The sequence below is a fragment of the Platichthys flesus genome, chromosome 13, assembly GCF_949316205.1.
Source record: "Platichthys flesus chromosome 13, fPlaFle2.1, whole genome shotgun sequence".
Classification (NCBI taxonomy): Eukaryota; Metazoa; Chordata; class Actinopteri; order Pleuronectiformes; family Pleuronectidae; genus Platichthys; species Platichthys flesus.
Window position 1 is genome coordinate 13977701 of NC_084957.1, and position 14323 is coordinate 13992023.

General features: G+C 42.5%; 1 protein-coding gene across 2 annotated transcripts; it reads left to right on the plus strand.

The window, feature by feature from the left end:
- Positions 1 to 1953: 1953 nt before the first annotated feature.
- glra2 (glycine receptor, alpha 2) lies at positions 1954 to 14142 on the plus strand. Of its 2 annotated transcripts, none has more exons than XM_062401818.1 (9): positions 1954 to 2420; positions 2928 to 3049; positions 5275 to 5342; positions 7155 to 7378; positions 8878 to 8960; positions 9044 to 9181; positions 9289 to 9503; positions 10940 to 11089; positions 12165 to 14142. In XM_062401818.1, exons 1-9 carry the CDS (start codon positions 2335 to 2337, stop codon positions 12444 to 12446), a joined length of 1368 nt encoding a protein of 455 aa, XP_062257802.1. In that variant the 5' UTR covers positions 1954 to 2334; the 3' UTR covers positions 12447 to 14142. The 2 variants fall into 2 exon arrangements, with proteins under 2 accessions (XP_062257802.1, XP_062257803.1); XM_062401819.1 differs by having other exon boundaries at positions 11038 to 11089; positions 12165 to 12320.
- The last annotated feature ends 181 nt before the right edge of the window (positions 14143 to 14323 follow it).

Genomic DNA, 14323 nt, shown 5'->3' on the forward strand with positions numbered 1-14323 from the left:
ACGACCAACACTCTGTCCGTTGGGGTGGGGCAGTGTGCGTTGAGTCTGTGGACCCAGTTACATCCCCGGATAAACTACAGCAGTGGTTGCCAAACGGCATGCAGCCAATAAAATCTGTCCGGCCAATTATTTTTATTTGATCATTTCGGACTGACGAAAATATCCACGAGAGTCCTTGGTGCTGTTCTCCATCATGACAGCAAAATTCTTAGAATCACTTCCTCTTTAGCAAATTGTTTTAAAAGTAAAAGCACAATGTTCATTTGGCCGATTTAAGGGATTATGTCAGGGTTTTATTTTGAAAAGTTGTGAACTTCGATGTGAAAATTGTGTCGATGCAAAAGTTTGGTTAATCAGTAAAAATTCTATACAATCCACATGTGAAAGACAAATTCTGTTTCATTTTAGAAAAAATATTGACAATTAAATCGTCATTGCAGATAAACTAGGTAGGATGAACGCAAAGTTTTCTTGCTTCACTCTGCACCATAAACAAACAAACAAAGGTTTATTACTAAAACAGAGGTGAAGAAAATCCGGACGATGCACTATACATGCAGGACAAAGCTATGTTTCTGTGTTGATTAAAAACAAAACAACATGTGCATGTGCCTGCAGGTAAATAATTCAACACTGAACATCCAGTATTCATGGTGGTGAACATGCTGTAGACCACACCATGCACACGACCCCTGATGACACTCTAATGCTAAATACCCAGACCCGAGCGTGAAGCCATACATTCCCGAGCATGAGATAGGACGTGACACTTTGTAATTTGGACCTAAGCATTAAAGGGGAGGAGAGCACTGAGGCTGAGACAGGCCCGAGCTCCGCTGCAAACTGGTCAGTAAACACGAGTGTCAGGCTGAGGTGTAACATGGCCCGGAGCAGGTCACGGTACTGAGGCATGTGATGCGCTGACAGTAATCTCACAACTCTACGCCTCTGGTTCACGTCATGTGAATTAAATACTTTTGTTGTGCCTCACTAAGTTTTGCTGGTTCCTCTGCAGCACATGCCTGTGTGTTCGTGTGGAATGAGTCATTCATGCCTGTGGTCGTGAAGCCTTGCAGCCCACTCACATCCTCACACTGCCAGCTTCCAGGCTCTGCATCAATGGCAGGAGCTTATGTGGGCCTATACCTTGATAAAAAATGGCGCAATAATAAATGAATCTGTGTTGGCCTTAGCTAAAACCTCCATCCCTCCACCCTTGGGCTTCAGTTGTATATTTCCCGCTGTCTCCGTCTGTGACTCTGTCTGTGTGTCTGTCAGCTCTCTTCCGTCTCGCTCTGGGAGGCCAACCTTTCAGCATTTGCAATGATGTGCCTCGGAAATCTGTTTCCAGGGCAACCAGGGTACCAAATATTCTCCCAGAGGCTTCTCACTGGTGCGTCCTTTGTTTACACTTTTCATATCTCTGTGAGGATGGAGGCTGCTCTAAACAGACAATGATGAGGAATGATGAGAAAAAGGGCCACAGTGTGTAAAAATACATCCAGGGGTGATGTCAGAGAAAAACAGGTCAACCAGCATCCCTCTGTGTTTTTGTGATTTCAGCTAACGGCCAGGGTATGTGAACTAAAGAGTATAAATCTTTTTAATGCTAATCTACATGATCAAAAACTATATAATTGCAGGTTCTTGAATGCACCACTGGAAAACACAATATTCCCAAACCCACCTGACTCAGATGTGCGCACTGGGAGTTTCCCATTTCCCATAAGACAAACCAATGTAAAACTAGATTATGATTTGACATTAAAGGACAGTGTTTGAATCGGATTCTGTAAAATGTACTCCCTCGTTTTTTTGGGTCTTGAAAACCAACTCACGTCCACCACTTTTAAGCCTTGCGCTTGCGCGTAACGGAGACCGGGAGCTGTCTGAAGTGCTGAAATGAGAAAAGGCGTTCCTCTCCCATTCCTGAACACGGGGATGGTGAAGTCCACCTGCCAGAGGCTTCACTTCACGAGCACCGGCAGCAGGGACCAGCTGTGGACACGTCTCCACGGAGCGAGATCTCCTCCGGATCCGACCCAGAGAGCTGCCATGAGGGGATACGCTTTGGAGTTTCACGTCCCTCTCGACGTCTGACCAGGATGTTTCATCGCCTCACCTCCGCCGCGAGAAATGGGTTTGCGGGAGTCCGAGAGTTTCGTGAAACTAAAGTATGAGCCGTGGCCGCAGTGAGGAATGTCTCCGGTATCGTTGCTGTGTGACAAGAGAACACGCAAACGCCCACGACCTGGCCAGGAAGAAAGCGGTGCCCCTATTTGGATTATGTGTCTGACCAATGCAAACACATGGAAGAAATAGAAAAGTGAGCACATGGGGAAACCTCCAGGAATGAATCGCTCCTTCGTCAAGGTTTTGGTAGCTTTATTGACATACTTCACGGTGACAAACAACTTCAGGTAAGGGCATTTATTTACCAAGTTCATCGATGGAAGACTATTTATTTATTGTTATATTTGTGATAATTTAGACGTTTAGAAGGGTTGGATGGTTTTATTCAATAAACAGTATAAATGAAAGGATCGAGTTTGTAGTTCCTTGATTGTCACTTTGAATTAGATTTACTTTAGTTCCCTTTTACTCAAAATGTTTTGCCCCTAAAAACCCTATCAATGAATACATGATGAAATTTACGCACGGGGAGGGTGTCATTTTCTATGATCATGCGGCGTCACAACATTATTCCTGTAATCTCACCTGTATAAATTGCAGCATGTTGTGTTGTCAGCGTGATAATCGTGCGTCACGCATGTTGAGGGAGAAGCCTACGACGTCGAATCTCATACAATTCATCTGCGCTTTTACGCATTTCCCACTCTCCATGTGTGCGCACACAAAGCTTTGATGACGGGTTTGGAGCTCTGACATTTGTCCTTTTTTCCCCGTGTGTGTGTGTGTGGTTTCAGAGTTGTGGATGCCAAGGAACACGATTCCAGGTCGTCCTCCAACATGTCTCCATCAGACTTTCTGGACTCACTCATGGGTCGCACGTCCGGGTATGATGCACGAATACGACCGAATTTTAAAGGTGTGTTTATTATCATCTTTCTCCTCCCGAAAAATCCTCACACACCTCGTCACACCGAGTCTCGTCTTGTCCCCACCACAACCACACACCTTTATGTTAACACATCTAGTAACTGCAAACAAACCCAGACTGTGACATTTTCACTTATCTGGAGATCCCCTGCTGTTATCTCTTGTGGAGATACTGTGCTTGCCAGTCCTGTGATAAGAACAATCAATCACTCCAACTGACAGTCACCAGATAGTCCTTGCTTTAATTAGATCATGAACTAACCCTCATTATAACCTTGCATGCTTGTTTTTATTTGAAATTATATGTGATAGAATACACCTCCATTAGATGAAAATTTAGAAAGAGGCAGGAGGGGTGGTCTTGCAGACATCTCAGTCTCTGACTGGTACTTTTAGACAGGGATGCCACCATGAAAGGTCAAATGATGGATGGAGCCCCCCGTGGCTCAGCTTCTGGCCACTGACTTCCTCTGATGTTGTCGCCGGGGTTGCGGTGCTGGAGACAGACACAGCATTTGTCACTGGAACAGAGTGGATAGAGGATAGGCTTGACCCCTGGGGACTCAGGACCATGCATTGCAGGCTGGGGGTTTGTTGGGGGGTGTTGGGATCCCAGTATAGTGGGACCTTCCAGGATAGACTAGTAAAACTCAGATATCCATTGCCCAGATCTCCTCTCTCTGGGAGGAAAGGAGAAGCCTGCTGAATTGGACTCGAGGTGTGAGGAGCACAGGCTGTTTAACACCAGTTGGCCTTTTTCAGGGGTGAAGCGTGAGCCACTGTTTCTCTGAGAGAAAAAGCACACAGGGATTAAAAGACCTAAAGCCTGCTGGTTAAATTCACATTCTCTCTGTAGTTCAGGATAAAGCTCCCTGTCTCATACAAAATCTCCCTTCCCACAGCCGGAAAACAAACACTTTTGCACGAGCCCGACCGATTTGTGTTGTGAACCTGCTAGTCACACTTTGAAGAGCGCGTTGAACTGTTTTTCTGAAGGCTGACCTAGATTTCATTGCGGAGTTTGTCGAGAGGCTTTATTTTTCCTGCTTCTGCTGTTAAATGCGGCCACCTGACAAAACAAAACCCAGGCAAATATTATTACCAAGTGTTCTGCAATATTGATGAAGAGAGGGGGAAGGGAACACCACTCGTCAGAATGAGAGACAGAGAGAGAGAAGAAAAAGATTTGCTGTGACTTTAACTGGCAAAACCTGCCAACCCTCGCAAACAGATTCCAGCTCAGGCCACGGTGGAGTAAAAACGACACTACTCATTAGAGCATGATGTTTATTTTTACCCACAGAACTTCTACATTATTGAGTGGCTGCAACTAATTATTTCTTTTGATTAACTTCTAATTATTGTATGGGGACAATTTTGATAAAATTATTAAATTATTGATAATTTACAATAACAAATAGGAGATCTTTGTAAAAAAAAGTAACCCAATGAGCAACATTTATATTGCCTTTTTTCTGACTGATGATCCAAAAACCTAAAATAAAACTCTGCCAATATTCACATTTGATAACTAAACTGTCTCTCAGAGAGTACATACCTCCGCCAAGGTCCAATAGTCCCACTATGAAACAGCATTTCAAATCACTAGATCCGCATTTGTATTTGGATCTCCACGAAATTGCACATAATCATTTGTATCAATTCCCTAAATGTCTGATTTTGAAGATTCGTTAATTATTCCTGATAAATCAAAACAAACGATCAGGAAAAAAATTATCCTGCATCTACTTTTGTTCACAAGCAAACCAAACATAACCTTCCTGGCGGAGGTAGGAACTAGTGTCTCTTAATCGGCCATTAAAATAGCTACCAATTAATTTCCTGTTTAAAGACTATTCAATTATCGGGCCCATTGTTGCAGCTCCACATTAATGTGTGTGTGTTTTGTTTGTGTGCATGTATCCTCTGTTGAACTTATAAGAACAGGATACATAAAGATATGTTTACAGTAGTTAACCACAAAAGATCACCATAAAAGAGATCCCCTGCAGTTGTCCTCGATGATATCTTCTTTATTTTATTCCCCTCATCATGACATTGTCATTCCATTCCACAGGTTCCCCTGTAAACGTTACATGCAATATTTTTATCAACAGCTTGGGCTCTGTCACAGAGACAACCATGGTGAGTTCCTCTGGCTTTCTGTGTGATTTCTGCCCTGTACGACGTGTCGATGTGTTATCTGTCCCTCAGGTCCACCCGTTAATGTTACCTGCAACATATTTATCAACAGCTTTGGTTCTATAGCAGAAACTACTATGGTGAGTTGAGCGTTGTGCTTGGACTTGTTCTAACGCTGTGATCCGTGCTCTGGAGTTAAGACTGCACCATCCTGTGTTTTCTTTTTTTTAAACCAACCTGAGCAACTTTATGTATTTATTTTTTCTGTCTTCCCATTCACTCAGATACTTTGTTTTTGCCCTGAAGGAGTTTATTGGCGGATCCATGAGTGTATACAGACCAGATCATAAACCAGTGGTTCTCAAATGGTGGGTTGCGTCACAAAATTGGGTAGCAGGGCCCCTTTGAGTGGGTCGCTGATTTGTGTGTTAAAGAAAAAAAAGTTTCAGAAAGAAGTCGCTTCTTAGTGCTTTTATTTTGAAGGATTTAGGACTTGGTGGCCTATTGCATCCCTTCTGACGGCAGCTTATGAGCAGTGAACACCAAGGCATTGAGATGTAAACATGGTAAAAACGAAAATAAAGTGACTACATTAAATCTAGGTTTTCTACTATTGATGATAGAGAGGGACCAAAACAAAAGTTTCACAGGTTCAAGTGAAGAGGTTCTGGAAAACCTCTGAAAGCGTTATTTGGGTCACAATTTAATTACTCAGGGAAAATGAGGGTCCTCATCTGAGGCTCAACTAATTGAGAAACCCTGGCTAACCAAGTATATCGGTTCTAGTTGTTGTTATAATTCATTCAACAACTACAAATTCACTTTAAGTGCAGCCAGCCAGTATAAGCGGGAGTGTGTGTGTGTGTGTGTGTGTGTGTGTGTGGGGGGGGGGTGCTGGGCGTTTAAGCTAAGCTCATCTTTAATGTGTTAAAGCATCGAACTGTTAAGGGGCCAAGAACATAAAACCTCTGCATTGAAACTCATCACGATCTAATGATTCATAATGAGTGATTACAGCAGTTTAGATGGTGAATGGAGGATGTTATTTTCTGCTCACGAGGTTGCCAGGGAATGACACGGCTTTGGAGACACATGCAAATAATCTATCTGGAACCGCCAATATGCTGATGAAATGTCAAACAACATAAGGGCCTCTCATCGACGTGACATATCAATTACTCTGAGCCTCGCGTCATTCAGACCGCTACTAACTGCGCTGTCAGTTTTCCTCATCAGCGCCTTACAAACGCATCATTTAGCTCCTTTAAATGCTCATCAGATTAATTATGATTGGTAAGAGAAGTTATCATGAGGTCACTGATATAGAGATGATCGTCAAACTAGTCAACTATCATATACTGATGATATAGAGTTGATGTGCAATTACATTTCATATTTTTTCTCATTATCCATGTTATTATTTATCACGTGTTCTCAGTGATGTTGTTTCTGAAAATGCTCTGTATCATCACAACGGTTGTAAATGTGTATATGTGACAACGTTTTTGGAAGATGTATTTCCTGAAGTGAGAGTGAAATAGTATTAGCTGAAAAATATACCTGAATCAGGACCATTGTATTATTATTATCATATTGTTTCAAAAATCAACTAGCATAAAGTGGAAATGCTTCCAACTTGTACTCATGTACAAGTCTTGTATAAATGTTCTGAGTTACATTTCAACAACCCGAGAAAATAATTGAAATCAATAAGTTATTGACCTTTTCATAATTGATGTAGTGGTTGTACTTGTTAACTTATTAAAATGTTATGATAATTGCATTGTATGTATTTGAATAATCCTGATGATGTGGGTTTAACAGCCTCATCAAAAGGAGCATGATATATTAACAGATACTGACACTGATGAGTAACGCTCATCAGCAGAATGCTTTCATGACCTTCAATGGCTGCACTGCAAAACAGGCCAAGCTGCTCTTCGTGTCCACAGGATTACAGGGTGAACATCTTCCTGCGGCAGAAGTGGAATGACCCTCGGCTGGCGTACAGCAAATACCCAGACTCCTCCCTGGACCTGGACCCGTCCATGTTGGACTCCATATGGAAGCCCGACCTCTTCTTCGCCAACGAGAAAGGAGCCAACTTCCACGACGTCACCACCGACAACAAGCTGCTGCGGATCTTCAAGGACGGGACGGTCCTCTACAGCATCAGGTTAAGTGCCGGACATGTTGCCAATTTAAAATGCCACATGAATTAAAGATAGGAGATATTTAATTTATTAACATAGGCAGGTATATTTTCTAGTTTTCTAGCTTAGATATTTAAAGATCTCTGATCAATTGTCACAACTTTCTCTAGACCAAGTAATAAACCAATGATAAAGAACAAAGTCATCTTCTGTAATAATACTTTACACCATCTGGTCTTGTAGGCTACAGCAGCAGAGGTAGAGAATCAGCGCTCGGCGAAAGATGAAAATGTAGAGAAGCTAAATCTGTGATGCATATGATCACCTCAGGACATGTTCACTTATTACTTTTCCACTCCAACATCAAAGAGTGTACATCTAAAGTGTACACTTTAAAATGGATTGCATCAAGATCCCTCTTTGAAATGACAATGCTTGTGAAATGTAGATTTTTTTCAATAAAGGAACGCTGATTGCAAGAGGGCAAGATCATCTCTGGGGCATTGTTGAGAGTCAAAAGCAGAAATTGAAACAAAAACCACTTCCTTCAACATGTTGGTCTCTCGGCCCGGAATATTATAAATCGTTGTGGATAAGCTCGTGAAACCAGCTCATGATGGACAACATCTCAAAGGCCTGTCAGCTCGAGCACTGAGCAAAACTCGGTACAAGATATGAAAATATGTTTCATTTCATTTCAATACAACTCCTGTCGCGCAGAGGATTCAATTTCTCTGGAACGAAGCGATCGATTCAGTGTCCATTTGGAGAGCAGCTCGAGGCAGAAGTGGAGCGCAGGTGTGGAGGCAGAGCGGGTCAGCGGGGGGGGACGAGCGGCGGTTAGACACTCTCCATTTATGAGAGAGATGACACGGCGGCGGTGGAGACATTCGGACCACGATGCATCACAGAGACAATAAGTTGCAGTAATGAAAGTGTGATGGGAACCTGCTGAAGGGAATCCTGCACCATCTGTCAGAGGCCTTCACACCGGAGAAAGAAGAGCACCATCCAGAGATAAAAAAAAAAAAAATACAGCAATTTGAATTCGATTTTTTAGGGCAATTATTATAAGTTAAAGACATAATATGTAAAAACCTCTAAACCTGTGTTACATCTATATTTTTATTGTAAATTGTTGAATTTACTTAGATATTACTTAAATTGGTATCACACAAATTAACTAAGTTTATTCAGGTTAAAATGAGCAAGTTAATGAAATTGATATCTTTCTTTCTTTCCCATTTCGGACCAGCATAAGCATTAGCTACTCATGCCTGGGGTGAACCACACACACAGTCATACACATAAAGCAGTGGTGGGGAAGACAACTCCCATGATCCCTCACTGCTTCCCGCTGCTTTGTAATTTTTTCAGATTAAATACCCCTAGTGGCTATAGTTACATACTGTACCAATTTGTAATAATTACTTTATTACTTTAAAAAGGCAGATAACATATGTTTATTATAACACTGTCATCAGCTCTCGGTATCTAACTCTCATGTTGTCTCCCATCCCAGGTTGACTCTCATTCTGTCCTGCCCGATGGATCTGAAGAACTTCCCGATGGACGTCCAAACTTGTACGATGCAGCTGGAAAGTTGTAAGGACCGACTTTGTCGCTGCAACATGAAAATCCGCTGATGTTTCCTAAATGTTGATTCAGACGCTCGTCTCTGTCTCTAGTCGGCTACACCATGAACGACCTGGTCTTTGAGTGGCTGGCGGACGGCGCAGTGCAGGTGTCAGAGGGGCTCACCCTGCCTCAGTTCATTATGAGGGAGGAGCAGGAGCTGGGCTACTGCACCAAACACTACAACACTGGTCAGAGGACACTCACACATGCACACAAATTGTAAAATGTAATTATAAACCTATGGTTCACATTTCCGGACAGCTAACTGTTCTCCCGTGTCTGAATTGTTTTACAGGTAAATTCACCTGTATCGAAGTGAAATTCCACCTGGAGCGTCAGATGGGCTACTACCTGATCCAGATGTACATCCCTTCTCTCCTGATCGTCATCCTCTCCTGGGTGTCCTTCTGGATCAACATGGACGCTGCTCCCGCCCGAGTGGCACTGGGCATCACCACTGTGCTTACCATGACCACCCAAAGCTCCGGCTCCAGAGCTTCTCTTCCAAAGGTGAAATGGTTTTTATTCTCTTCACGGCGAGACTGGTAAACTCACAGCAGGTCTAACAAAAGTCTACACGTCCATTGCTTTGAACGCACATAAAAGCCTCTAATGGAAAAAGGTTGTGTAACTAGACTGACATAATTGCTTGTATCCCAGTAAGTACTTCTTAAGTATTTGTATATTGTTATATAGATCAAGTTTGGTCACTAGGATGTTCAGACATTAATTCAATACTTGCATGAAAATGTTTAATGCTAATTGTTCATTCTAAACCACTGCAAGTCCCAAAAGAGTTAATACACTTATTACAGAGGGGTTGTAATATATGTTGCTACAGGAATCTAAAAGACCCGAATGTACTTTGAAAGCAAGTGTAACTAGTATGTCAATCAGCCAGTCAGTAGATCCCTGCATATAATAAAAAAAAAAGATTAAGGCATATAAAAGAAAAAAATAAGTATTTGTATAACCCAAATGATGATTTATTTATCATAAGACATAGTTGAAGAAAGTGAAAAAAAAACGAACTGATCTATATCCGTACCAAAATTAGGTTTTAGGACACAGTTTATCTCATTCACTGACTGTGAGGATAAACACATCTCAACTGGGCATCTCTTCTAACCTGGTGCCGTTCACAGCATACTACATTTCTGTAAAAGCGTGAATCTGCTTTCATCATAAATAATATATACATTACCAACAGCAGCAGCGGTGTGTGCTCACTCGTTTTCAATCTGGTTAAATTACCATGCACATATTTCTTGAAGGGTCCTACAGGCACCGAGAGGCCGATCTTGACGATCAGACGCTCTCCACGCTTCAGTCTGCAGATGTGCACTCAGTGAGGCCTCAGCCCCGACAGGGATTCTCACCTAATAGACACGTGTACGCTGATAAATATTTAAAGAGCATCCTCCGAGCGGCTCGACTCAAGAAACACAATAACTGCCGTAAAAAGCACCTGAAAACACTGAGTTGTTTGCTCCACATGCTAATCAGCCGCCATGGAGATGTGAGGTCGCGCTGAAGAGGAATCGCCGCTTCCATCTTCATCCTCAAGTCCTCGAAAGAAACTGATTAGAATCAAGGAACCAACTCTTATTGCCGTTCTCTTTGTATTGGTAATTAAAGCAGTAATTACTTCCTGCTGTTTATGTCCATGCACTCACCGACATTGCTGGCAGCTCACTTGTTAGCAAACACCGTCTCTAATTACAGGCGTGCAGAAGTCACAGTTGGCTGATATAATGAGCACCATAAAGAGGGGGGAAGAAATAAGCATCACTGAACAGATCTAATAGGTGTAGGATTTTAATTAAGAGAAAAACTGCCAAAAGAAATCAATAAAGATTCCGGGTCAGATCAAATTCCCATTGAATTGGAGGTTGTTGTTGTTAACTTGGACGATCTAACGAAGGGAAATCTGTTGTCTCCCGCAGGTTTCTTACGTGAAAGCCATCGATATCTGGATGGCTGTCTGTCTGCTCTTTGTATTTGCTGCATTGCTGGAATATGCCGGGGTTAATTTTGTCTCCAGGCAACAGAAGGAGTTCCTTCGGCTGAGGCGAAGACAAAGGAGGAATCAAAAGGTAGTGTTTGAAGTCCAAGTCTTTAAAAGGGAACTCGCTGGTTTTTCAAACTATTAAATCACAATTTAGGTGTTGATCTGGTGATGGTGCTGCTGAACACTTTTTAGTGGTCAACTATAGGATGGATTGTCCCTAAATTTGACCATTGATTAAGGGACATGTGTCCAGAATAGATTGAAATATTATCGGTGAAGTGACAAGAGGGGGAATCCGTTTGACTGATGTATAGTTAGAACTCCGTTGATCCTCTGACAAACACAATTGACTGTGCATAAAGATGGACGACATGAGACCTCCTGAAAAGTGAAGCCAAAATGTCTCAATCGCCCCCTGGTGGCTGGCTGCGGTACAGGTCATAAACCCTGCCCCCATGTTTGAGTTTGTAAGCTTAGCTGTTTCATGTTATAAAAATGGAGTCAAACATTAGCGGAGATTCACTCACAATCAGTCCAGCATGCGTATCATCGGGACCTGGCTGTCACAGCTCCACCTCGTGATCGCTACTGCTCAGAGTCCGGCTCCAAGATGGCAGCGTTCCTATCAAGGATATTTTGGCTTCATTTCTGGATAGTGGGAGTAACTGGAAATGCGTCTCTATGTATAATGTCTATGACTGAAATCATCATCTGTTGGTATATGATTAAAAAAACACTGCATTACAAATTCATATCAGCCTACTAATCGTTATCATGTTATCAGAGCTGCTAACATGGCTGTAGATTGAGATATTTGAAACTGATTAACATGAATATAATTTGAATGAATTAAAGTTAATTAGGTCAGTAGTCATTCTAAGTGCATGATGTTATCGTTTTTTTTCCTTTTCGTATTTGCATATATCGGATGATTAATGTCCATGTCAATTCAGTGAACCACAGCAGCTCAGGAAGCAGAGCAGGTTGTTGATCCTCTCACTTGTCCTGGATTGACCCTGAGTGAATGGTGGAATGAGATGCTAACTAGAAGCAGATTGAAATGCTCAATATACGTGTAACCCATTTACCGTTAAGAAGTAAAGCATACATTTTGGGCTAGTTTGTTCACTCTTTCCACATGGGCTTGTGTTTTTTTTCAGGACGAGGACATGCGTGAGGGCCGCTTTAATTTCGCTGGCTACAACATGAGCCAGTGTCTGCCAACAAAGGACGGCTCAGCTGTTAAGAATGTCGCTCCGGCCCCGAACCCCCAACCGCCCGTCCCGAAGGACATAGACGCCATGAGGAAGAAGTTCGTGGACAGAGCCAAGAGGATAGACACGGTCTCCAGGGCCGCGTTTCCTCTGGCCTTCCTCATCTTCAACGTCTTCTACTGGGTCACCTACAAGATCATCAGGCACGAGGGCATCGACAAGAAGTAAAGACTTCACCCTCTGTGACAAACCGAGCTTATATTCGGGGTTTCTCAGATTGAGAAATGCTCGTGAGCACAGCGGGATGAGAGGACAGACTGTGGTGTTGATGTTGGTGTTCTTTCAGGGATAATGTTTGACGTTCTTGCATCCTACGGTAGATGTTATGATGGCGTGAGGAGCTTTTGAGACACAGATGCTGTTTTGTTGTTGTTCTGCTGCATATTTCCTAAAGAATCTGGGGAAATGGTTTTAACTCAAGGCTCAGTAACATGCTGGAGAAAGTGGACCAATCGTTTTTTTTTAATCGGCTTCGGCTTCTGTACAAACAAGGGAAAAAACATTCCAAGGGTTTCATGGATTTGTAGCTCAGTCAGACCCTCCGAGGTTTTTTGGGTGAGATTTGCAAAAACGGGGTCTTTCTTAACGAGGATGCTTGAGACTGTTTTATAGGGTATCAGTGTCACAGCACTTCCTCTTGGGTTTAAACGAACTACAGCAGCAAAATGAAACATACAGGTAGGAAGCACGGGCACATATTTCAAAAATCTAAGCAGCAGTGCATGTCTCGGGCGTGAGAGCGACAAAGCAGATGAAAATCTGGAATCGAATCCTGCATTTTTATACCGGAGGCCTTAGAAATCGAAGGGATTTGGAGAGATGAACCAATATGTTTCTCTATTTTTTCAGTGATCTGTCAGAGCCGAATGCTCCGGCTACGCTTTTCTACCTGTGGCCAGTCATTCAGAGCAACTTTCTTGATGTTTCCTTTTATCTCTAAATGTAATTATAAATCATATCCAAGGACAAATGATGTCACCAAGAACTAGGGAGAGTTCATTCAGATGTATTCAAAGTCATTGATTTTCCTTCTCATAACAACGTTTAGTGTCATACAGGCCGGGTTCATGAGGTATGATGGGGGAATATGTGCGCCTACAAACTGTGAACATGCACTGAATTCCTGAATAACGTCATACGCCCACTTCCATATGAAGTCCTTTATATTCCAGGTAAATACTCCAGGTATCTTTAGGTATGGTTTTAGAGTTTGAGACTATGTTTTTTTGTAGATTTAGAGCCTGATGAAACATGTATTGTAATGGAGGAAAGGTTATGTTTACAAATAGATCTAAATATATATATACATATAAAGCTTTGTGTATTTTTCTTCAGCCTCTGTGGACAGTTTCCCTTCACTTGGTGTGTTTTTTGCCGGGATGTCACGTATGTTTGTGGCAGGATTCGACAGTGAAGAACAAATCTGCATTAACACTCATGGTTCTGGAGCAGCTAATGGTCCTCGCACTCATGACATACTGTGGCGAAGAACTCCTTTCTTTGAATGCTTTTCCTGGAGAAAAAAAAAGGTTGTCCACTGGCCTGTTTCAATAAAGTTGACTGTGCACCATATTTACTTTACCTTCCACATCTCCTGTCCTTTTTGTGTCACTGCGCCCAACCAGGCCCATAAGTCAGGGTGATGACACATGCCACAGAGCAGCGAGGGGCCTGAGGTGATGCAGATATGATCTGACAGTGGCTCTCCATTAATGCATGATAATGTATTTCACACTGTTGTATAGAGACTCCATCGGTTGGGAGTAGGGGACAAGTTGAGTAAAGGCCTGGCAAAAGGACGATAGTAGTAAATATATACACAGACTGATAGAGATCCTTCTTAAACCTGTTGTTGTTGCACGTGAGCGCACGCAAACCCAAATATATCACAGAGACGAATATCCTGTTATGACATTATCCGAGCAATAACGCTGTTCATTACCGAGCCGCGTGAAGCCGGGATCCATCAACCTTTATTTGTTCTCAAGACGAATGCGTAGCCAGTGGTGGGCTTATTGAGAAAAGGCTGCATGAATAATCCAAGA

Coding starts and splice junctions, on each gene's coding strand:
- glra2 (XM_062401818.1), top strand. CDS start 2,335: ATGGGGAAACCTCCAGGAATGAATCGCTCCTTCGTCAAGGTTTTGGTA. Junction 7,379..8,877: donor ACGGTCCTCTACAGCATCAG/GTTAAGTGCCGG, acceptor CTCCCATCCCAG/GTTGACTCTCATTCTGTCCT. Junction 11,090..12,164: donor GACAAAGGAGGAATCAAAAG/GTAGTGTTTGAA, acceptor GTTTTTTTTCAG/GACGAGGACATGCGTGAGGG.